The following is a 24,782-nucleotide window of genomic DNA, read 5'->3' as shown; positions in this document are numbered from 1 at the left end:
TATATATATATATATATATATATATATATATATATATATATATATATATATATATATATATATATATATATATATATATATATATATTCTTCTTTCTTTCGTACTATTCGCCATTTCCCGCAATAGCGAGGTAGCGTTAAGAACAGAGGACTGGGCCCTTGAGAGAATACCCTCACCTGGCCCCCTTCTCTGTTCCTTCTTTTGGAAAATTGAAAAAAACGAGAGGGGAGGATTTCCAGCAACCCGCTCCCTCCCCTTTTAGTCGCCTTCTACGACACGCAGGGAATACGTGGGAAGCATTCTTTCTCCCCTATCCCCAGGGATAATATATATATATATATATATATATATATATATATATATATATATATATATATATATATACCCAGATTTGCATGATACAGGTTTGGTAGACAGCGTTTGCAAATTTTCGGCAATAATCAGAATTTAAGAAGTTCGCCCTCAAGGTGAAACTCGGGTAAAAACGCCAGGAATTTCGGGATGGTATCTGTCTTTGTTAAGGCAGCAAGTTCCTTGTCATCTGTGATAAGAAAGTGTCATCTATCTACATCCACACTTATCATGTTAAAGAAATTTATCCCCTGGAATACGCCAGTGTAATTAGTCTTGTGTTTTGCTTTGTATGTTCGTTACCTAAGTTTCAAGTCTGCGTACGTTCATTATTTAAGTTTCGAGTCAGCGTACGTTCATTATTTAAGTTTCGAGTCAGCGTACGTTCATTATTTAAGTTTCGAGTCAGCGTACGTTCATTATTTAAGTTTCGAGTCAGCTTTTCTTCATGACTTAAGTTTCAAGTCGGCGTATAGTCATTACTTACGCTCTGAGTCAACTTTATTCCCTAAGTTTCAAGTTTGGTTTTATTCATGGTTTAAGACTATGATTTAATGGTTTTTTATTGTTTGCTTTTGAAGTTCAATAAAGTCAGGGATAAGCCTGAACTGTTTGCAGTGTAATTGAGGGTTTGTGTGTTATTAAATAAGGTAAAATTAAATTACAACAAATGTGAACATTACGTTAAAAGGTTGGAACCAGATGTTAACTCTCCATGGTTAGAGAATTGATAATTATCTTTTTCTTTTACATACGATTGTAAATAATATAAAAATTTTCTGTCGTTTGAACAAGCTCTTCAGGATGCATTTATCACAAGTCCCTAGAATAGAGCTTTTTACATGTAAAAAAAAAAATGTGTAAATAATATATATATGGTAAACAGATGGCATATCCATATGTTGTAAATATATTGTATATTTTTTTTAATCAAACTTATTTTTCATGATTAGAAAAAAAAAGTGTTTTAATTTGGTGTTAGGGTATTTCGGTTACGCTGGCCATTATCATGATAATGAGGTATTTTATGCCCTCATTGATTCAATTATAGACTGATTTTGCTAATTTCTGCACCGATTATGGCTGTGGTCGGCGTTGTAGAGCTGAAAGGAGCGGTTCATAATGGTATGAAGAATGTATTTGTTGGCCTGTGACCGTGTACAAAATTTTAATAGATTTAATTATACATTTTATCATACTTTTTACGAGTGCAATATATATATATATATATATATATATATATATATATATATATATATATATATATATATATATATATATATATATATATCCCTGGGGTTAAGGTAAAAAGATTCCTGCCCACATATTCCCTGCGTGACGTAGAAGGAACGGAGATGTGGGCTAAGTGAAGATTTTTCCCTCTTAGACTCATATATATATATATATATATATATATATATATATATATATATATATATATATATATATATATATATATATTCCTATGAGTCCACGGGGAAATGTAACACAAGTTCCCAAGTGCGCTTTCGTGTAATGATCACATCATCAGGGGAGATAAAGAAAGAAATCTAACAGTCAGTTGATATATATATATATATATATATATATATATATATATATATATATATATATATATATATATATATATAGAATACTGTTCATGTAAATATTTTTCGTATAGTATGCTATGTAAAGTTATGTCAGGTGTGTGCAAATTTATAAATGCAGTGACATGATAATTGTATGCATATTTGTCACGGGGCTTAGCAGATATGCAAATACAGTATTGGGGGTTATTTTTTTAATGAGTGCGAGGCTATATTCTAATGTTGTATACATAATGTCCAGAGTGCAATACGTCTGTTGATTTTATGCATGTTGAGCTGTTATTGCCTCGTGATGACCTTGGCGTGTCTCATCCCGAGTGCAATAATGATTTTTTTTTTGCTTGTTTTGTCATCATTCCAGTTGTGCTGTATATTAGATTTTAAGAAATGTTTATTGTTAATAACATGCTGATCTGCACAGATTATTTTTTATTTCACATGAGTGTAATGTTGATTTGCAAAGTGTGATGTAAAGTGAGCTGTGTGGAATTTTTTTTTTGGGGGGGGAGGAGAGAGTTAATTTCACATGGTATTTTTATTGGAGAGAGAGAGAGAGAGAGAGAGAGAGAGAGAGAGAGAGAGAGAGAGAGAGAGAGAGAGAGAGAGAGAGAGAGGATGTTTTGAATGGAGAACGTGAGTATAGAAAGTGGATAATAAGTGTCCAAAATTTTTCTTTTATGGAGATACCTTCATTCTGTGGGGGAATTAGTCGTCAGTGTATTTGTATATTGATGGCATAAAAAAAATTATGATAACATGTTTTATTTGTAGAAAGCGGAGTTTTATCCCCTGGCATCTGTGAAGCTGTGGAGTCTTGTGAGTTTCATTTATTCCTATTAATTTATTTAGTTAGTTGATTTATTTATTCAGTTATTTATTTATTGTCTTATTTACAATTTATTTAGTTAGTTGATTTATTTATTTAGTTGTTTATTTATTGTCTTATTTACATGTTGAGCCCATTGTTTTGGTAGTGTGTAAGACCCGCTCAGCCTCCTGAAGGGGGTTGTGTAGAGATGGAAGACATCCATGATAACCTTACTGTTTGTAAGATGGAAAGTAAACAAGTTTGAGTTTCTCGAGGATCTGGGACGTTTATACTGAGTGAATTTAGTTTATCCTTCAGCCCTTAAACTAATGGCGCCCATGCAGTTCTTGTCTTTTGAGTAACCTCAATCATATTCTTGAGATATAAGGTCATTGGAACACGTTAACAGTCATCATACCTGAATCTCTCTCTCTCTCTCTCTCTCTCTCTCTCTCTCTCTCTCTCTCTCTCTCTCTCTCTCTCTCAGTCTTGCATAAGCGAAAAAAAAAAAGTCTTCGATGAGCCACACAGTAATGCAGTTATTTGATTGTGAGTCATCTCTCCTTAGATAGTTCTGTATAAAAGTTTTTGATTAAATTTTTTTGTCCTGTTTCGTTGTGTATATCTCTGGTGTGTCGTGGATAGCTACTTATCTGTCCAAGGGTTAGTGCGACCAGGTGACATCACCACACACAGCCACTGGACCACTGCACGTATATGTGCCGGCACCACACACAGCCACTGGACCACTGCACGTATATGTGCCGGCACCACACACAGCCACTGCACGTATATGTTCTCTGCAGTAGAAGCGTATAGCGGAGGTAGTCAGGTTCAATTAGCTGCCCTTGGATCACCAGCGACAGTAGGGCGGGTGTATTCACTGCAGCTGTAGCGTAGCTACGGTGGGGTTGGTCCGTTCAGCAGCTGCACATGATCACCATTATTGCGTATGTTCATTGCAGCTCTAGCGTAGAGTAGGGGGGGTGGGGAGGAGAGTCACTTCAGCGCCTGGGTCTGATATCCACTGTCAGCAGCGCGGGTCGTCGCTGCACAGCTGTAGAGGAGAGTGGTCGGGTGAAGCTGTTGGACGTGATCACCAGCGTCAGCAGTGTGGGTGCTGCTGGAGGCGAGGCGGGTCTTCCAAGGAACGTCAGGGGATCAGTCCCTCCAAGCTAAGCCTCCACCCCCGCGCAGGTTTTTGGGATCATGTCATCAGTTCTTCCTATCCTCTGGCGGACATGACCCATGCGAGGATAAGGTTTTCGTCTGCCTCTTTAAGGGATGTGCTTGCCAGACTTTCTCTTCGGCTCCACAAAATGTAGTCGATTTTACTATTTGAGGTAGTGATTTTTTTTTCTTATTCACGTTTGTCATGCATCCGTGTTATGGATTGCATGACCAATAGAGAACCCGGCCCACGAAACGTGACCCAGTTCTGTCATCCTCTAAACCCCCCAGCCGGTGCCAGGGCCCCAGATCCTCTCTTTATGCTCTTTCTGAGAACCTGCTCAAGTCACTGGAGCCCTCGGCAATTGCAGCCCTATTGTCCCTCACACCCACGGTCAACCAAGTGTCCATCTCGGTTTTGTTCACCCCGGCGGGGGTTCATGACGCGCGTCGTGATGCAAGCCGACTGTCTCTGCGGACAGGGTTGTGCCTCTGGCGGGAGAGACTCAGACAACATGAGGGTGGAGCCCGACGTATTCCTTGCATTCCACTTTAGTATAATTACGATGCCTAATCACATCATTTTTACTGTTGGTAAGGTGTTCGTTGTGACTCTTCATTTTCAGGCAGATTTTATCCCAGTCTTCGGATCTTCTCACACACCCAGCTGGTGTTTCGTCTCCCACATGAATATTGCGAGTCAGATGGCGGCGCCTTGTGGGTCTTCGTTTATTCCTGCACGTGAAACAGACGACAGCGGTATAACGTTGGCCTCTCTGTTGGGAGAGGTACTCCCGGATTCTCTTGATGTGGACTATAAAGCCTGGCTGCTGTGTCTCACATGAATGCGTGCAATGGTTTCTCCCGTCGCTTGGCTGTTGTGTACGAGACAAAGGGGGATATTGTTACGTAGTCGCCACAAGTGTTGAACTCGGCGTTATAAGGTGTATTGTTACAGTTAGTGGAATTGCCCTTGTCGTCTGTCTCATTTCCCCTCTGAATATTCTGCCATCTTTCAGTTTAAGTCGAGATAACAGATATTCTGATTCTACTAGTACACCTCAAGTGATCTTTTGTTTGATATAGAAACTAGCGAGCGACTGCTGATGCTCACAGTTCGCTGTCGGAACTCGCAGACTAGTCGCCATCTGAGCTTATGGAAGCTTACGAATTCGTGTGACGTCGCCTCGTCACTGTCTCTCGCGTCAGAACGCCTCCAAGAGGCCCTGGTAGACCGGAGCGTTAGCAGCTGTGATGGCATATCGGCGGAAGAGCTGGCATCATGGGTGGGGGGGGAACCTCGATGTTTATGTTAGGCAGGCTTCCACTGTTGACACATATGGAGGGAGAGAGAGAGAGAGAGAGAGAGAGAGAGAGAGAGAGAGAGAGAGAGAGAGAGGGAGGTGTGGGGGAGGGCTTTATGCTGATTTAGGACCCTGGGTGTCGAAACCTGCAATAGCAGGGAATCGTAGAGCTACGTAACAAGCTACAGTGGATGCGGGATGCAGGTCATTGTATTATTTGAAGGCTTGTCTACGGATATGCTCTTCTGGGGATTATTTCGCTCTGAGTAATTATGTAATTTCGATTTATTCTAACCGTGATCCACCGTCTTCACATTTCTTGATATTCGTTACAAGGGATTTTTTTTTTTTTAGGGTTTGATGAATACTAGATGATATATCAATGAGTTTTTGATGTAATCTGGTGTTTCTACAGACTGATAAACTGGTGTTTCCACGGACTGATTAAGTTAATGATGTTTGCTGAGCCACTCTACATTAGATTTCCCCATTGGTGTCAGGATAGGGCAAGGCATTCACTATTCATTTGTTTAATATCGTTAGCCTACCGTTAACGTGATACGGTTTGTCGTCTGTTACCCGCCGTTTAACGTTAAAAGTTCTGTATTCCACTGTCGTTTATCAGAGGTTCACAGGGGGGGAGTAAAGAGTCCAATGTAAACACAGGATTCTGATAATGTGAGCTGACGGTATTTGGGAGGGAGGGTGGGGGGAGGTGGGGAGTTGTGATGTAATGTAAGCTGGCAGTGCAGGGGAGGAGTGTGAGTTGTGATGTGGTGTAAGCCAGCAGTGCAGGGGAGGAGTGTGAGTTGTGATGTGGTGTAAGCTGGCAGTGCGGGGGTGGAGTGTGAGTTGTGATGTGGTGTAAGCTGGCAGTGCGGGGGAGGAGTGTGAGTTGTGATGTGGTGTAAGCTGGCAGTGCAGGGGAGGAGTGTGAATTGTGATGTGGTGTAAGCTGGCAGTGCAGGGGTGGAGTGTGAGTTGTGATGTGGTGTAAGCTGGCAGTTGAGGGATCGTGATCTTCGGTCACAGCCCGGGCTTTGTATCTGTATAATGCTGAGGTAACATACCGAACCATAGTTAATTTTCCTTTTCCCCCCCCCCTTGCGACGACTGGATCCCGCAACTCTTCGTCCATGACCAAGCCACTTCCTAGGCTTACCTTCCCAGTAGGTCGCGTATTTCGGGTAGGGTCGGCGGGCGATAATGTTGACGGCGGTGGCAATCCGGCCTGAGATGCATTACCATACCAAAGGCGAGGTGAAAAGGCCATGTTAAGGTAGTGGGATTTATCTAATGTATTCTGCATGTTATCGCTGTAGGCACAATGGACCGCCTGCCTCATGGGTGGCGATGGTGAGGGCTCTTGCCCCAGCCTCATTATGACGGATCTCGTGGTGGTGGTGGTGGTGTTGGAGGCTTAAAGGATTGTGTTGGTGAGGAGGTCGGTGGTCCTGGTTAAAGGTGATGGTTCTGATGATGATGGTGGTGATGATGATGAAAAATCTTGGTCTGATTTGCGAGGTGGTGGTGGTGTTGGTGATTATGTATGGGCCGGAGGGTTCTGGCATGTTGCTGGTGCTTGCGGAGAGAGATGGCGCGAGTCTCTTGATGCCGATGATGGAGGAGGTGAAAGTTCGTGGTGGAGACGATGGTTCTTAGTGATGGCCCTGGTGGTAGAGACGAACGTTCAGGTTGAAGGCGACGGTGCTGGTGATACTGGGGGAGGGGAGGATATAGAGATCCTGGTAGAGATGGTTCGTTCTTGGTGTGGAACTTGTGATGTGGTAGATTAAGATCTGGTAGAGGCGATGAATTTTTGTTTACAGTGTGCTACTAGTCCAGCTTCGGTAGATTACCTCATCACCAGGAAGAGAGACTGGAGGAGTTTTTGAAGACTATAACAAGATAACCTGCTCAGGGTACCGTAATAAGATCTGGTATGATCTTACTAAACAACATTGGTTCGTCCAGCCTCCATTCCCCTTCCACAGTCTCCATCCATTGCTTTGTTATAACACGTTATGCAAAGAGTTCCTATTTAGATAATTGGGTGACTGGCACATCGCGGAATTATACGCAGCATGCGTAGGAGATACGCCCAGCTGACTAGTAGTGTCAGTCTTGATGGGTAAAGTCACGTGCGTATATTTTTGGGCGTAAGATAATGAGGGAATGCCGGCTAATGACGCAGGCGTACTTCAGAGTCTGATAGATCTTACGATGCAGTGTATAAAGACGGATAACAACATTACCCAGAAGACGCTGGCAGTCCGTATGGGAAACGACAGATCTCCGAAGACAGGAGACATGATGATATTGTTAGAGCTGAGAGTCTAAGAGAAGTGAGGTCTTCGCTGAAGACGACATGGGAATATATGTATATTTTGTCATTGGTGTCAGGCACCGCAGTGGTGGGTGGAGCAGAGGAGTGGCAGAAATGATTAAACTGCAAAAGAATATCTCGTGTCGTAAGTAGGCGACAGCCTGAACTTACCAGAAGGTAGGAATCAACAATTTTGCTGTAGATTCCTGGTGCATGAGTTGGAAGACGACGTCACGTTAAGATACTCGCCATGTATTCATCTTTGTTTTTGAAACAAAGGTAAAAAAAAAAAAGGACAAAAAGATCGTTCTTATAATTGTAAATTGAAGTGGTGCAAAAAAAGCATCTTTGAATACTTTACTTTGGAGGTAAGTGTTGTGAATGCTGGCTAGGAGATTAATAGCTGAAGAAAACTTCAGCCACTGTTAAGAATTTCACGGGAGTTAAATGTTGTAAATGCTCATGTGTAAGAGATGAGAAAACTCCTACGTTATTGCTGCTTGGGAGCGAAAAGTGCGTGATTAAAGTGGGTCTGGCACTGGGGGTGTGTTTGGTCAGAGGTTTTAATGCCCAGCAGTTTCTCCTGACACTGAATTTGTACACTCCCCTGGAAAATTAGACTCGTAATATGTAAATTTTTTGAAAATTGAGATGTTCAAGACTCGGCCCAACGTCGCCCGTGGGAATGTCTTAATGGCAAGACGTGAGGCCAGTGTCTTGAGGGATGAGGTTTACACCGTTGTAAAGGAGGCCAGAGCGCAGAAGTCAGCACGCGATGCTGGAAGAGGCGCTGGGCGACTGGAAGTGAGGGAGGACTGTTGAAAGTGTGCAGCTGGTTGACTACTGGTAGGTATTTAGTACAGTGGGTTGATGTGATGGGAATGGAATGGAATTGAGGTAGAATTGATATCAAGCTCGGTGTTAGTCTACTTTGTATTGCTGTATGTTAAAGACATATTACGAGAGTAAGTGCACTGGAATGAACATTGAAGTGCTGGAAGCAGGTTTAGATAAATCTAAGATATGAGGTTAAACTGCTGTGAGCAGGATCAGAATCCAAGAGTCAAGATCAAACTCTTTGAAGTTAGGTTATATAGGACATGTAGACTTCAGAGTGGTGGAAGTCGGGGTCAGTGGGTTGGTGGGAATGTTGTGATGATATAGTAAAATTCATTTTTGTGGAAATATATTGAAACTGTTAGAACTAAAGTTGGCGTGTTAGAAGTGGAGTGAGTTACCTGGAAACGAGTCAGACTGCTGATAGGATTAATCTGTTTTTTCCACGAGAACTTTATTGATTCTTAGTTTGTAATTCAGCTTGGTTGGGGAAAGGCTCGTAGGAAGCAAATTTGGATGTGTGTTGGTAGATATTGACTGTTGCATTTGTAGCAGCATATTTGCAATCTTTCCCTCAACACTTTCTTCGTATTCCTCTGTTATTTGTACACCGATGTGTTCAGGGCATGCTGGGTCGGGTCAGTTTAAAGCGGTTATTTTTACTGGAAATAACATAGGTTAGACTGCTGGAAAGCGAGTTTAGCCAAAGCCTGGAAAATGAAGAGGCCATGCTCCTGGGGCTGTGAATACATGGCCCGGTGACTTTGGAGGAGACAGCACCATCTTGGTGTGGGTCTGTGTTGGTGGAGGCTCCTGCAGGACAGAGAGAGAGAGAGAGAGAGAGAGAGAGAGAGAGAGGCTGTGGTGGCGGCACGCCGCTGATTGCCACATCAACTATACTAACTGTTGGGTGAATTGGATGTGCCGCAAGACGGCAGATTACCTGATGGGAAATATAGATGGCGTCGCTGTACATCAGGCTTGACACTGTTAGTGTTGATCATTGCCCTGTAGCTTGAACGCGAGGACGTTGTCAGAAGGCCTGTCACTACTGTGGTATTCGATCTCTTCGTTGTTCTACCTTGAATGGGATATTAATGTGAGACTCGACTGTCATGTGTTTAAGTTTTCCAAGCTATTGTGGAATTGGTTATCACTTGGAGGTATGCACGTGGTGGTCTGAGCACTTAGGTTTACGTTTGTGCTGCCAAAAATTTCCACGTAATTGAAATGTTTCTTACGAGACTCAGGGACGAGAATCCTGTAACTATTGCGCTAAAGCAGATGCATATAGAAGACCGAGTGTCACCTTGGGCCATAGTAATCTCATCCTATTGCCGGTCCTCAAGATCCGGGGTATTGAATTCCCCGCGCGTCGAGCATTGAATTAGACCTGCGAGATGGCATGTGCATTGCCTCCGGTGTATTGAATATGCAATAATGTTATAAGAGGCCGTCGAGTATTGTAGATTCGGGTGGTAGTTAGAGGGTGAAGTTGGAAGGAGGGAAAGGTAGAATTGAAGGTCGAGGGTAGTGTGGCAGTTGGAGAGATACGTGGAAGTTAGGAAGTAGGTCAGTGGAGGGTGAGACTTGAAGGATGACTTGTGGGAGAAGTGTGTGGTGTAGGACAGATGTCAGAAGGTGACATGGCTCTTGGAAAGAAACCTTATTTTTTCTTCAGAATGTTTTGGGTACTGAACTGGACGCCGCTGGAGGGGGTGTTGAATGGTAGGGGCTGGGGTGTGTCATACAGTGTGAAGGATGGTCTAGGTTGTATGGTCACCGTGGCATACATGATTATGCTCTCGTTTCGTAGAGATTTCACTCCTTCCCTTCCTCCCAGATGGAATGATGTTGATTTACCGTGAAGTGCTCGGTCAGGATAGGTTTCAGGTGTTTGAGATAACGCCTAAGGACGCGGAGACTTAGGCCATGATATTGCAAACTCTCTCTCTCTCACGTATTCAGGACATGCAGTTTTTAAGTCGTGGAGTAAGGACTCCAGGTCGTCATGTCACCGGTATCTTGACTTCGATGACGCTAAGTTTACGTGGAGATGATAAAGGTCGCTGTTTTGGGTACATGTTCTAAGAAAAGTCTGAGAAGAGCTTGAACAAGTGATTAGAAAGGGTGCTACATCATCCAGGTTTGAGTGGATGCGTCACCCTACGTGCTGCGACTTCCTGTAGAGTCTGAATTATCTGAGGAACTTTAACGTTAGCTTGATCGGACACAGAGGTGTAGGGGGATCCCCTAAACCTTTCTTAAGGTAAAGATAAGGTAAGGTATACATACTACAACTGTCATCTCCTGGAGTTTGTCTCGCAAGAGGGCTGTACCCTGGTGGCATCTCGCAAGTCTGCGTCTCTTAAGACTTCAGGTTTTTTTCGTGTGGATTTTGCTCCTAGGACGTCGGGTTGCTTGTTTTCGTGAGGCAGGTCGTTGGTATTTCGTGATCCGCCTTCTCGAAACGTTAGCTTCTCGAGTTCCTGCAACCTTATCGTCCAAGGAGTCAGGTTGTCCGTATCCTTCAGTCTGTCTGGCAGGATGTTGGGTTAATGGTTTTCCCAGACTCTGCCCTTCCTAGACGCAGGATCGGTGGTCCTGTGAAGTTTGTCTGGAAGGTTATCTGGTTCCTGCAGAGGGTGTCAGGAGCGTGCCCACTAGGACTTTGTATTTTCATAGTTTGGCTTTGAAGTCAGGTCGCCTGTTCTTGTAGTCTCTCTTCCAGGATCTAAGGTTGACTGTTGTCTTAGCTTATCTTCCAGGACGGCAGGTCGTCCTTGCGTCAGTCCTCCAGGAAGCCAGGTCGTCCTTGCGTCAGTCCTCCAGGACGGCAGGTCGTCCTTGCGTCAGTCTTCCGGGACGCCAGGTCATTCTTGCGTCGGTTCTCCGGGGCTGGAGGTCGTTTAGTTGTGTAGTCTTTCTGTCGTGACGTCTAAGACTGTGTCACCCTACGACGCCGGCCAGGCGAGCACTGTACTTGTCGATGGTCTTAACCAAGCTCGCGCACTCCCGGTGACTTCATCACCTCCCACCCACCTCCTCCATACGCGAACGTCTTTTAAGATGGCGTCTTTGGTGGTTTGTGTTCCAAAAGCGTTCCTGGATATCTTGTTGCCTTTGTCCATTTTATTTGCCCGTATCATAACGACTGTTTAAACTGCAGTTCATTACATGGTATATATATATATATATAGATATATATATATATATATATATATATATATATATATATATGTGTGTGTGTGTGTGTGTGTGTCATTCACATTTGCCTTACTAGATGAGCTAGATATATTTTGCATAATTCTGTATATAAATTTCATTATAGAATTTCAGATGAGATTGTTTCAAAGAAACGTTAATTAATACCAAAATGTGATGTATACAAGGTCATTTGGCATCGGAATACATTCCATTTCACATCAGATCTCCAGTGTGTGTGTATATATATATATATATATATATATATATATATATATATATTCACAGAACGCGCAGTAAACATGAATATGATACAAGCAGCCTCGTTTGACGTGGAGTGATGTTTCATTAATGGTCACCCGCCGTAAAAATTGTTCAGCAGAAACGAAGAGACATCAAATTTTATTTCCTAAAGCGCTCGTTTGACCATTTTTTTTTTTTTTAAAGAGGCTTATAGTCACGTAGATATACCATTGACATGTTCATAGAGGGTCTATTCACAAGGCATAGAGGGTCTGTTAACAGGGTAAGACTTCATAGAACGTTGGGTCTCACGTCATGCCATATACCGTAGGCTATTGCGCAGCCTTCATGACAGTTTACCCTCGAGTGTGACGTCAGGCCTGGCCGTCAACCAGACCTTAAAGGGTTAGGTTGAATAACAGACCCGTTATGCCAATAGGGGTCGTACTGCCGTGCTCATAGGCTGCTATCGTCGTGCTTAGGGGTTGAGAGAGGTCTTACTTACCTACGTGCTCAATGGTCGAACCGTCGTACTCAAAGGTCGTAGTGTTCTACAGCCTAGGTATATATATATATATATATATATATATATATATATATATATATATATATATATATATATATATATATATATTCTTTTTCTTTCTTTCAAACTATTCACCATTTCCCGCGTTAACGAGGTAGCGTTAAGAACAGAGGACTGGGCCTTTTTTGGAATATCCTCACCTGGCCCCCTCTGTTCCTTCTTTTGGAAAATTAAAAAAAAAAACGAGAGGGGAGGATTTCCAGCCCCCCGCTCCCTCCCCTTTTAGTCGCCTTCTACGACACGCAGGGAATACGTGGGAAGTATTCTTCATCCCCTATCCCCAGGGATATATATATATATATATATATATATATATATATATATATATATATATATATATATATATATATATATATATATATATATTCAGGAACGGCCCGACGCACAGCTTCTGAGTTGAACCGGGATTATGCATCCATCCAAGCAATGCGAGCGAGCTTCCCCCTTTTTTTTTTTTGGAGGGTTGAGGGAGAGCCACCGTGAAGCCAAATTCTCAGTTCATTCTGGGCGGGCGGAAGAGCTAGCTATCTTTATCATACCATTACCTGGGTTACCTCCAGCCACGCTACGTCGTCGCATTCATGACCTGGTTTCTCCCCCGCACTTGAGTAGTGTTTAACTTGAGAAGATTCGAGGCTGTGAGAAGTTTCGACGGAGTTCTGGTTTGTGAGGATTTGGGATTTGGAGCGTGGGGAAACGTTTCGTTGATGCTATGTTTTTGATGACTGGTTAAGATGCCCAGTCATGTCTTAAAAAGTTCTTTTGAAGGTCTTCTGATTATATATATATATATATATATATATATATATATATATATATATATATATATATATATATATATATATATATATATATATGAGCTTAAAACCGTAGTAAATGAGAGTTAAAGGATTTAGGTGGCTTTTTTTTTTTAACTGCCTGTGATCTTCAGGCCCAAGAGTTCCTGGCGTTTGGCCCTCTGTCATCCCCACTACTACTCTCTCTCACACACACACACACACACACACACACACACACACACACACACACACACACACACACACGCACTTACACATACATTTAAGACAGTGTTACACGATGGCTAATATTATTCGGACCAAGCTGAAGGTGCCCATTAGCATACTAATTTGTCTGGTTCATGTATCATGATCTCATTATTGTGTCTTGATGTAAGGCTCCCCGCGTGAGGTTAGGGCGGGAGAAACATTATATATATATATGTGTGACTTATAATGAGATGCTGATGGTGAAGCTTGTATTGATGAGGGCAAGGCATGTGCGCTGCAGCTGGAGGGGTTAGGTAGAGCACCTGGGCTTGCGTTTGGACCCGATGCTGCCATTTTGTAATTCCGGTGTTTTGGTTATAGAGAATCTGAAAGAATGATTGTTAGTTTTGCGTAAGGTTAAGTGCATTTCATTCCTTTTATGAGTAAAGAAACAGTCGCCGGTAACGGGAGTGAAGTAGAACGAGATAGAACGGAGTTCGGTAGTGAAAAAGGTGGAATAAGTCATGACATGAATAAGTAAACAAAAGAAAAAAAAACTAGGAGCTCCAACACTCGCGAGCGCTGTCACTCACCATCGTGTTCACCGTCACTCACCATCGTGTTCACCGTCACTCGCCACCGTGTTCACCGTCATTCACCACCGTGTTCACCACCACGCAACAGCGTCCTAACCACGTAAGGTATTTTGGCGTTGGACGTGACGCGCGATGAATTTCGGAAGATGAGCGGTGCTCAGCATCTGCGAAGGCTTTATCTCCATCGTCCCTTCGGCGATCCTAAAAGCCCATCAAATGCATCTTCACTCTACCCTCGAGAGATAGACTTTCCCAACACCTTCGATTGACCCAACTCCACTTCATCCTCTACAAGCGAATCTTGCCCGAAGAAGTTAGATAAACGCCCAGGTTCACTTTTGGCCCTCGGCAAGTGCATGTAAATTTCATCATTAACGAAAGCTTGTTGACGATACCTTCGACACTAACGGCCTTTGATCTGACCTTTTGCAGGGCAAAGACCAGAGTTCCCCCGTGAAAACACAGAAAGACAAGAGGAATGAGCAGAAACATTTTGTTCTCTCCAACGGAGGGAGACATAGAGAAGTTGAAAAAAATGGTCAGTAGAAGACTGGAGTTCTAGAGAGAAAGTTAGGACAATGTGTATTGATAGGAGGATAAAGATGGCCCGGAATGAGAGACGAGAAGAAAGTTGCTGGTGGGTTTATATTAGATGGGAGTACAGAGAAGACGTGAGGTATTCGATATCAGGAGACGAAGAAGAGGGAGTAACGCTAGTCCAGGATTCCTGTAGATCTTCCAGAGGGACGAGAGAAGGTACTGTACATAGCCCAAGGGAAGAGAGACTGGTGCTTAGCAAGGGTGAGGAACCCATTCGAATGTCCCAGACGCAGTCTGACGTATAGTAGGAGCGGCACAGTTTGGCATATAGTGGTGCCTGCCATCCAGAGGTGTCATCCAACATCATGGAGAGAGAGAGAGAGAGAGAGAGAGAGAGAGAGAGAGAGAGAGAGAGAGAGAGAGAGAGAGAGAGAGAGCATGGCGAATCACCGTTCAGTGGAGATGGTAATGGGAGCCGCCCCTTGTGTGTATAGGCTCGGAACGACGCGGACATCATAACTCCAGGAAGACGATGACACCAGTAGCTCTCAGGTGGCGTGCTGACCATTCTCAGTGGGTTATAGTGCCGTGTTCACTGGTCTGACCCATTGTAGTCGATGTTAAACTCCAGGGTATAATGAGTGAATCTAATGAAGAGCACAGTAATTTAAGCAGATGATGTTGCAAACGTGGTTCTTATGCACGAGAGATGAACACGAACTGATCACCATCAGTAGATCACTTTAGAGTCCGTGTTGTCCCTAAGATACGACAGTAACCCATCCATCACAGCGACATAGCCTTTGAACACGACCATCTCTCTCTCTTCAACATCTGGAGTCAGTCTTTGAGAGCGAGGACCTTACTACCCCTTTGAGCATCACACTACCTTTCAGCACAGCATCTTGGCTTTGAGCACGATGTGCTAACTCATGAATATGTTGACGGCGGCCTTTAAGCACGGGTTTTCTGTTGTACATTCAGTGACCGAGCTGAGAATAGCAAGGGGACGGTAAGGGTTTTCCGTGTCAAAGAAAAGTAGCGTCATTCGGGATAAAGATGGAGATTCAGAGAAGTTCTATTCATAGGCTGCTTAAGATGGTATATGGTGGTTTAGTAGATGGAAGAAGAGACTACAAAGACTGTGGGGGAAGATGGGAGGACTGAGTTAACTGTGTACGGTTTAAGGTGTTGTGCAGCAGAGTCGCTTTTTCCCGTGATTGCAGGTGTGATTGTCGACGTTTAGTGTCGTTTGATGAATGAGCGCAGCTTTCATAGTGGAAAGAAAGAAGGCAGTGTTGTATGTCACCACGCTGGGTATGGGTAGTAGAGGATGAGCGTCAGTTGAATCCATCCCATTGAAATTGAACAGAAAATTAGAGCTGATAGATGATTGATGCTGTGATAGATGATTGACGGTCTGATAGATGATTGACACTATGATAGATGATTGTGCTATGATAGATGATTGACGCTATGATAGATGATTATGCTATGATAGATGCTTGTGCTATGATAGATGATTGACACTATGATAGATGATTATGCTATGATAGATGATTGTACTATGATAACGCAGTTGTCCAGAAGGGAAACGCCGTTGATTGATGACGTGTGTGCTGTCAAGGGTCACTGTCGGTCGTAGGTCACGTCAGAGGTCCGGAGAGTTGACCCCGGCCTGGTGTCGGGCGGCAGCCGATGGTGAAGAGGGTAATTGTTCCCCACGAGCCCCCAGTGTCATTATCGCCGACTCGAGACATCGTTTGTATGCTAATCCCAAACTTCTCAATGATACCCCACCCCACCACCCCACTGGAGGGCTTAATTCCACTAGCTTAAATTAAACACGTGCCAGGAGAGCCCGGGATTTTTATGTCCCCACAGAAGTGTTTGGGCGAGAGCACGGCTCTCCTCTCCGAATGTCCGTTCTTACATTCGCCCAGAGGAGGAGCCGCTGCCTTCGTCCCCGTCAGCACCTTATATGAGCACACGCTTGAGGCGTCCGCATCAGTACCTTATATAAGCACACGCTTGAGGCGTCCGCATCAGTACCTTATATAAGCACACGCTTGAGGCGTCATTCCCATGAACTTTGGCCACACTCCCGCCCAGGTCACTTGCTTGCCCAGGTGCTGGTCAACTTTTTTCCCCCGTAGGGCGTTGATTGTTTCTTTGTTGAGTTTGGCCTGTACGAAGTAGAGGGAAGGAACGTTCCGCCGCCGTCGGCGTCCAGACCTTGGTTGAGTTTTAAGTCACGAGTTCAGTTCCCATTCACGGTCGTTCAACTGCCTAAGATGTACAGAGGTACGTGGATTAGCGCCTCTGTGGCACATGTACGAGCGCCTCTGTGGCACATGTATGAGCGTTCCATTACCTCAAAAAAGAAGTAGGTCGCCCAATTTCACGCCTCAGAGGCAAACTTTATAAGTGATGGTTACCAATGTTTCCCTAAGTTTTACACTGTGTTTAACATCAATGTATTGCTGGAGACAGGTGACACATTAGGAGTTAAACCACTGAAAGAAACATATGAACGTGTTTTCCCCATGTTAACTCGTAAAGTGAGATTCTAAGGGAAACTTGGAACATTTTAACATTTTTTCCCATTTATTTACACTAGTATATATATATATATATATATATATATATATATATATATATATATATATATATATATATATATACTGAAAGACTTGTATATTGCACTCACTGTTAGTGATTATAACTTGATATTATTAAACTGAACAAAAAAGGAGCCTAATTTTAGCTCACTTAGTCAACAGTTCAGCAGAATTTAGATTTTCATGTTAGAATATTTAGATTTATGTACATTTAATGAATAATATCAATTCTTTGTACTGTAGTTCATGAACAGTTTCTCTCTCTCTCTCTCTCTCTCTCTCTCTCTCTCTCTCTCTCTCTCTCTCTCTCTCTCTCTCTCTCTCTCTCTCTCTCTTTTCTCATATGAACAGTGTATTTTAGATGACCGTAAACTTGCAGTTTATTTCTCTTGGACTTTCAGTGACTGGTGCCCGCCTCCATTCTCGTCAGCACGGTAACACATCCATTGCTGTTCCCGTGTCCTTCACATCTTGAATGATTATTTCAAAGCACAAATTTCTTATTCTATCACACTGACCAAGGGGCACTCTTGTATATTAACGTTGATGACTGGCCCGGGGTTTGATTGACTGAATTCATTTGTTTACTTTCTTGGGAAGGTTGCTACACAAGTCTTCCCCAGTAGGTCTGTAATATGTTTTTCTTTCACTAAGGGGACGGGAGAGGAACCAGACATTCTGTGACTCATGTACATAGATCGCTGTTGTGTGTTCAAGTAAACTTGGTGAATACAAAGTTCTAGGTTTCATTGAGACGGCATTCGATTACATGTCTAAGAAACTTCTCTTTGCTCTACAGTTTCACTGTTCTGTCCCCCGTCTTGAATGCTGTATTCAGTTTGGGTCGCGCAGCTGGTAATGAAAGAGAGAGAGAGAGAGAGAGAGAGAGAGAGAGAGAGAGAGAGAGAGAGAGAGAGAGAGAGAGAGATGTGAGCTACCAACACTATTCCTGGACTGAGAAATGAATCATAATAAGGGCTGGCTAGAAGGCCGAAGCGCGTGGAACACCCAAACTTATTTAACGTAGAGGACAGAGAAGGTTAAGAAGCACTTTGATAAAAGCAGTCAGTGTGATTAGTTTCGACCGTTCTTGATGCTAGCGCCTCATTCGAAGGATCCACCTAATTTCACAGGTAGTAACTGGTGGCAACCGAGGGTAGACGTTTTACTCGGGAATGAGGGGGGGGCAAGGTACTCTTTTTTTCCTCCACCATGGGATGGTTTACATATCAAATGATTTACCAGTATTAGTTGACGAGGAACAATATAGGGACGTGTTTAAAACAGGCTTGGCACATACTCCTCGTCAAGCCCAAGGCTGCCACAATTTGTGCCTTCGTAGATCACTTCTCATTGAGTCGTGTTTGCCTTTCCCCCCGCGTAACAATACGAAACTCTTGGCTTCTCGTCTCCTCAGACAACACAGACAGCCTTGAAAGGATCCGGCGGCCTCTTGAAGTTTGTTTTCCATTTTGAATGTATAAGATGTGAACGTGTTTACTCTGGATATATATATATAGAGAAGGAAATGGAGTTACACAATGATGCCAAGGTGAATGGAGGGGTTGAAATGTCCCGTCGCAGGAGGGACGTGGCGCAAGACGGACTGACGCGGGAGTTGATTCGTGAGTTGCGTGCTTCGTGGAGATGATGGTTAAAGAGGCAGTAGAGGGTGGAGCTGAGGTACTGATGATCAGCGTGGGCGAAAGTGATTGCCTGAAGGAGCGTATGGGAGTTGAGGCCACAGAGACTGTGGAAGGTAGCACTATGTAGAGCATCCTTAAGGCAAGGTTCCGGTCTTGTTGTGTGCGTGAAGCCGAGTGGCAGAAATCATTCGCAGTGTTTGGAGCCTTGTTGTAAACATTGTCTTTCTAGAGGGAACGTGTGTGTGTGTGTGTGTGTGTGTGTGTGTGTGTGTGTGTGTGTGTGTCTGTTTGCACATTATTGGATAGAAGTTCTGTACTTCTGGGGCCCCTATCTCTTCTACTTTTTCTGCTATCTTAGATCACATTTTTTTTTATTTCTACGTAGTGCTTGTGTGTGTGTGTGTGTGTGTGTGTGTGTGTGTGTGTGTGTGTGTGTGTGTGTGTGTCTGTTTGCACATTATTGGATAGAAGTTCTGTACTTCTGGGGCCCCTATCTCTTCTACTTTTTCTGCTATCTTAGATCACATTTTTTTTTTATTTCTACGTAGTGCTTGTGTGTGTGTGTGTGTGTGTGTGTGTGTGTGTGTGTGTGTATGTGTGTGTGTGTGTGTGTGTCCATATATATATGCTGTGCTGTCATTTTATTATACTGTTTGTCAAATTGTCAAAAATGGAATTTACTAATGGTCATTATGCTCTTAATATTGTAGCGCCATTACGAATAATTGCCCGATATTGGTATATACGAGTTCATTATATGGTCTGGTGATTGTTTCGGGTGAGTGGACGCACTGACGCAGTGTACTGACAGATTGGACGCACTGACGCATTGTGCTGACAAGTTGGACGCACTGACGCAGTATACTGACAGATTGGACACACTGACGCAGTGTACTGACAGATTGGACGGACTGACGCTTTGTACTGACAGATTGGACGCACTGACGCAGTGTACTGACAGATTGGACGCAGTGCGCGGAGAGACTCGACGCACTGACGCAAGCTGTAGATGGATTAGACGCATACACGCACTGACGCAGTGTGCCAACAGGTTGGACGCAGTGATGCAGTTTGCTGAGAGTGAACGTACTGAGACTAGTTTGCCACATCGGACGTTCTTGACGCAGTGTGGGGACGTTGGACGCATTGACGCAGTAGCAGAACGGACGCTGTTACGTAGTGTTCTGGGAGGGTGGAAGGTGACGTAGGGTTTCGCAGAACACATGTCGTATAACATCAGTTTGTGACACGCAGTCCATTATGGCCCGTCTCAGTCTCGCGTGATATTGATGGGACTCTGAACTCTTGTGCACGACGGTACGATCCTCAAAAGCACGACGGTACGACCCATAATGCACGACGGTACGATCCTCAAAAGCACGACGTTACGACCCATGATGCACGATGGTACGATCCTCAAAAGCTCGACAGTACGACCCATGATGCACGATGGTACGATCCTCAAAAGCACGACGGTACGACCCTTGATGCACGACGGTACGATCCTCAAAAGCACGACGGTACGACCCATGATGCACGACGGTACGATCATCAAAAGCACGACGGTACGACCCATGATGCACGGTGGTACGATCCTCAAAAGCACGACGGTACGACCCATGATGCACGATGGTGCGATCCTGAAAGCCCGACGGTACGACCCATGATGCACGACGGTACGATCCTCAGAAGCACGACGGTACGACCCATGAGCGGGACGGGCCTGTATTCTGATCGTGAAGCGTCAGGGGAAAGGCGGGCCAGACCGTCATACCCACGGGTTGTACCGTCGCACACAAAGGCGTTAACAGTACGCCAGCCGCCAATTTCTAAGAGCCGGTTAATTAACCCGCAGTTAGATTTACCACCGGTGAGGTGTACCCGCAATTAGATTTACCGCCAGTTAGGTGAACCATCGGTTAGATTTACCAGTAGTTAAGAGTTACAGCGGTTAGATGTAGTACCGTCGGTTGGATGTCCCATCAGTTAGGTGTGGTACCGTCGGTTGGATGTCCCATCAGTTAGGTGTGATACCGTCGGTTGGATGTCCCATCAGTTAGGTGTGGTACCGTCGGTTGGATGTCCCATCAGTTAGATGTGGTACCGTCGGTTGGATGTCCCATCAGTTAGGTGTGGTACCGTCGGTTGGATGTCCCATCAGTTAGGTGTGGTACCGTCGGTTGGATGTCCCATCAGTTAGATGTGGTACCATCGGTTGGATGTCCCATCAGTTAGGTGTGGTACCGTCGGTTGGATGTCCCATCAGTTAGGTGTGGTACCGTCGGTTGGATGTCCCATCAGTTAGGTGTGGTACTGTCGGTTGGATGTCCCATCAGTTAGGTGTGGTACCGTCGGTTGGATGTCCCAGAAGTTAGGTCATGATGTATAGACTCCCTCCTCGTCTCATTGAACAAATGGACGTGATTAAGATCGCTGATTTCTTATTCTTCTCCATTCATATAAATTTCCTCTTTAATTAGTTTCTCAAACTCCTAAAGTGGTATTTGCAGATGTTTTGCTAAGTTTTTTTTTGCGTTATACTCTTTGTGTGTTGGCCTTGCGAGTTGTGGTGATGTTTGAGAAAATTGAAGCCTTTTGTGTGTGTGTGTGTGTGTGTGTGTGTGTGTGTGTGTGTGTGTGTGTGTGTAGATATGTGTGCATTTGCATGTGTGTATATTTTTTTGTGTTTATATATACGCGTTTCTCTCAGCTCGTACGTGTACTTGTTTTTATTCTAAGACGATAATATATGTACAGTTTGATTATTCCTCTCTCTCTCTCTCTCTCTCTCTCTCTCTCTCTCTCTCTCTCTCTCTCTCTCTCCCTCTCCCTCTCCCTTTTTCCTTGGTGCAAATGACTTCCGGTTATGATGACTATGTGATGTATACACGATTGTGATTAGATCCCTCGCCAAAACCCTGATTTTTTTTTAATCTTTTTTTTTTTCAAAAAAAAAGGTAAAAAACGAAATAATTTTAAAGCGTTCATCTATTTCTGTTTCCTGATGAGGCACTTTTATGGTAATCGGGTGAAATGGCGATAACATGAAACATGGGCGAACTAATTTTGTTAATATGTCATTACTGATCCACGAAGCGTATTTGATTTCTTTTTTTTTTCTATCATTCCACAAAATGGAACGAGAAACTTCATTAAAAGTCAGTAACGTGAAGAGGAACTTCACATTGTGTGCCTCTTTCTTCAATCATACAGTCACACAGAAGTAAAGCTAGCGCATTAGGTGCTCCGTGTTTAATGTGGATTAAAACAGTTTTAACAAGAGACTTTTTAAAATCCAGTGATGTTTCATCCACGCTGGTGAAAAGTTCTGGCCAAATGAAAATTTGTGTACGTTGTGAAGTGTTCCGCCTCTGCACTCTGGGATATGACCACCACAGCGGCTGTGGTTATTTGTATAGTGGTTGTTTTGTGTGTCATTTGTCAGGCATGTTGTGGGGCTCTGAAGTGTGCCGGGTGCCCCAGCTGGCTCTGTAGTGTGGCAGACTTCCCAGCTGGCTGGCTTTGTGGTGTGCTGGTGGCCCAAGCTGGCTTTGTAGTGTGGGTGTACGATGTAGATGGCTCCGTAGTGTGCTGGTCTGTCCAAGTGGCTCTGTAGTGTGCTGCACGACTGGATGAGTAGCTGAAGTATGAGATTATAAAAGAAGGAAGGGTAGGTTTGACAGGGTGAGGAGGATAGTGCAAGATGAAGAGGATAGTACAAGTTGACGAGGATGTTGCTGTGTGAGGAGGATAGTGCAAGATGAAGAGGATAGTACAAGTTGACGAGGATGTTGCAGGGTGAGGGGGATAGTCCATGGTGGGGAAGATAGTGCAGGGTAAGGAGGATAGGGGAAAATTGAGGAGGATAGTGCTGGGTGAGACAATAGTGTAGGATGAGGAGGATAATAGGGCAGGGTGAGGAGGATAATGCTGGATAAGGAATATAGTCCAGGGTGTGGAGGATAAGTAGGAGGGATGAGAGAAGTGTGGGAAAGCAAAGATGAAGATGGGGCCAGGGTATGCTGGGGAGGTGGGTGCTTGTTGAGGCGGGAGTGGAGGAAGTAATGGAAAGCACAGACTCGGAAGTGGAAGAAGAAATAGCGATATATATGAACGAGGGAGCGGGAAAGGTCGTCGAGGGAGGGCTGGAATAGGCTATAACCTGGACAGGGACGAGGGGAAAAAAAAAGTGAAGAGGCCGTGGAGAGCAATGTGCAAGTAAGAGGATGGTGGTGAAGAAAATGGAGTGAGAGTTGAAATACGAAGTAGGATAATGAATGTATAAGTTTAAAGTAGAATGATAAAGAGTTAGCTAGTGTTGAAAAGCTCTTTTGAGATTTAGCTGTGGAGAGAGTAAAGATAAAAGTATGGCTTTGTAGTAAGCACGACGGCACGATCCTTCAGCACGACGCTTTACCGTCCACGAACTCGACACGACGACCCTTGAGCACGACGCTGTGTTACCTCTGGACACGACGACGTCACGAGCCACGGTCGCGGGGTGTGTGTGTGTGTGTGTGTATGTGACCCTCTCCAGGTGACGACGGAGGCCAGGCCATCAATATCCCAAGGGCCAAAGGCCATAGTGCTCAGGGAAGTGAGGTTCACCGTTCACAAGATGCTACAGGCTGGGAGGAATTATGAATGTGGTTACCGTTGGTGGATATGGTGTTTGGTGTTTTACATTCACGTTATACAAGCAAAGCAATGGGGTGTGTGTGCGTTGGTGGATGTGTATTTCACACACACACACACACACACACACACACACACACACACACACACACACACACGGAGAATCATATGTACACACACACAATTCCCTAAGTACGTCGCCTATATCCTCCAACTTAAACAAGACTCCTCAGAAGAGGATAACACTGTCAGACAGTTTAGCTTTGTCTTCCCGACGCTGAACAAACTCGGCCAAACTTTATGTGGTCTAATAGGGCTTAAAACAGCATTCTTTAAGACCTACTCAAGTCTCCCTTTTTTTTTTTTTTTTTTAACACATCCACGAAACAGTGGACGGGACGAACAAATCATCATTGTTCAGGAGCAGACGTGGGACTTTACATATACATCCTTTGCCCCACACAGACTCGCCGTTCAGTTCGGGACTACGCTGTGAATCTGTTGCACATTTCAGGACTTGTACCTGGATCCCTCCACAGGTACTTCCTGAGGTGAGGCCGGGTGGATATGACGTGTGTGTGTGTGTGTGTGTGCCTCGTATTCCCCTAGTCCTCCTCCACCCTGCTGCAGGAGTAACAAGAGAGAGAGAAAGAGAGTTAGATCGTTGCTCCCCCAAGGCATCTGCCGCGCCGCGCCGGCCCTTCCTAAGCTTCGTGGAGACAACATATTCCAATTGATTCCCACATTCACCACACTGGTCTTCTGTTTCCAGGCGGGTCGCCCTTACCTGCATAAACTCCGCGGAAAATGTTGTACCTGCGAGAGTCGGCACTGTCTCATATCTTATTTGGGGTTACTGTATATATGTATATATATTTTTTCTTGTGCGAAACACCTTTTTGATTTTGCGTGTCCACCTTTAAAACGGACAGGGAACAGTGAGGTGTTCATGGAGGAGGCGTGGGATATGAGATGGGAAGGGGCCCCTTCAGGATGGGTGTCTAGGATGGTGCTAGGATTTTGTGAAGTGGTGGATCAGAAGGATTTTTTACGCGATGAAGACATACAGTGTGTGTATCAGGGATGCCTGGGACGGTTAAATGGATGGGATTATCGCTCCCACATCCCTTCAACTGTGTTTTGTTGACAGATGATGATATAAGTGTCTGGCTGGTTGAAGGTGATGTCTGAAGGAATCGAAGGCTAGACCTTATAAAGATTTTGGTACTGCCGTTAGATACATGTTATGGTATATGTATTGTGAAAGAGATACAGAGAAGGGCAGTACGTACACACTGTTTAGTGATATTGGTTTTAAACCTCAAGGTAACTATGGTTGG

At 44.2% G+C, this 24,782-nt stretch overlaps 1 protein-coding gene across 3 annotated transcripts in view; it reads left to right on the top strand.

The window, feature by feature from the left end:
- Positions 1 to 24,782, top strand: part of LOC139758115 (uncharacterized) — a 357,618-nt gene that overhangs the window by 266,401 nt on the left and 66,435 nt on the right. For 2 of the 3 annotated variants that reach the window (XM_071679216.1, XM_071679215.1), the window contains exon 5: positions 17,563 to 17,595. The exons of the other annotated variant lie outside the window; for it this stretch is intronic. In XM_071679216.1, coding sequence (XP_071535317.1) covers positions 17,563 to 17,595 — 33 coding nt within the window. The remainder of the gene's footprint in view (positions 1 to 17,562; positions 17,596 to 24,782) is intronic. 3 annotated transcript variants of the gene reach the window in all.

This window comes from Panulirus ornatus, chromosome 29 (genome assembly GCF_036320965.1).
Source record: "Panulirus ornatus isolate Po-2019 chromosome 29, ASM3632096v1, whole genome shotgun sequence".
NCBI classification, from domain to species: domain Eukaryota; kingdom Metazoa; phylum Arthropoda; class Malacostraca; order Decapoda; family Palinuridae; genus Panulirus; species Panulirus ornatus.
The sequence above is the reverse complement of the archived record's forward strand: the minus strand, read 5'-3'. Positions and strand labels throughout refer to the sequence as shown.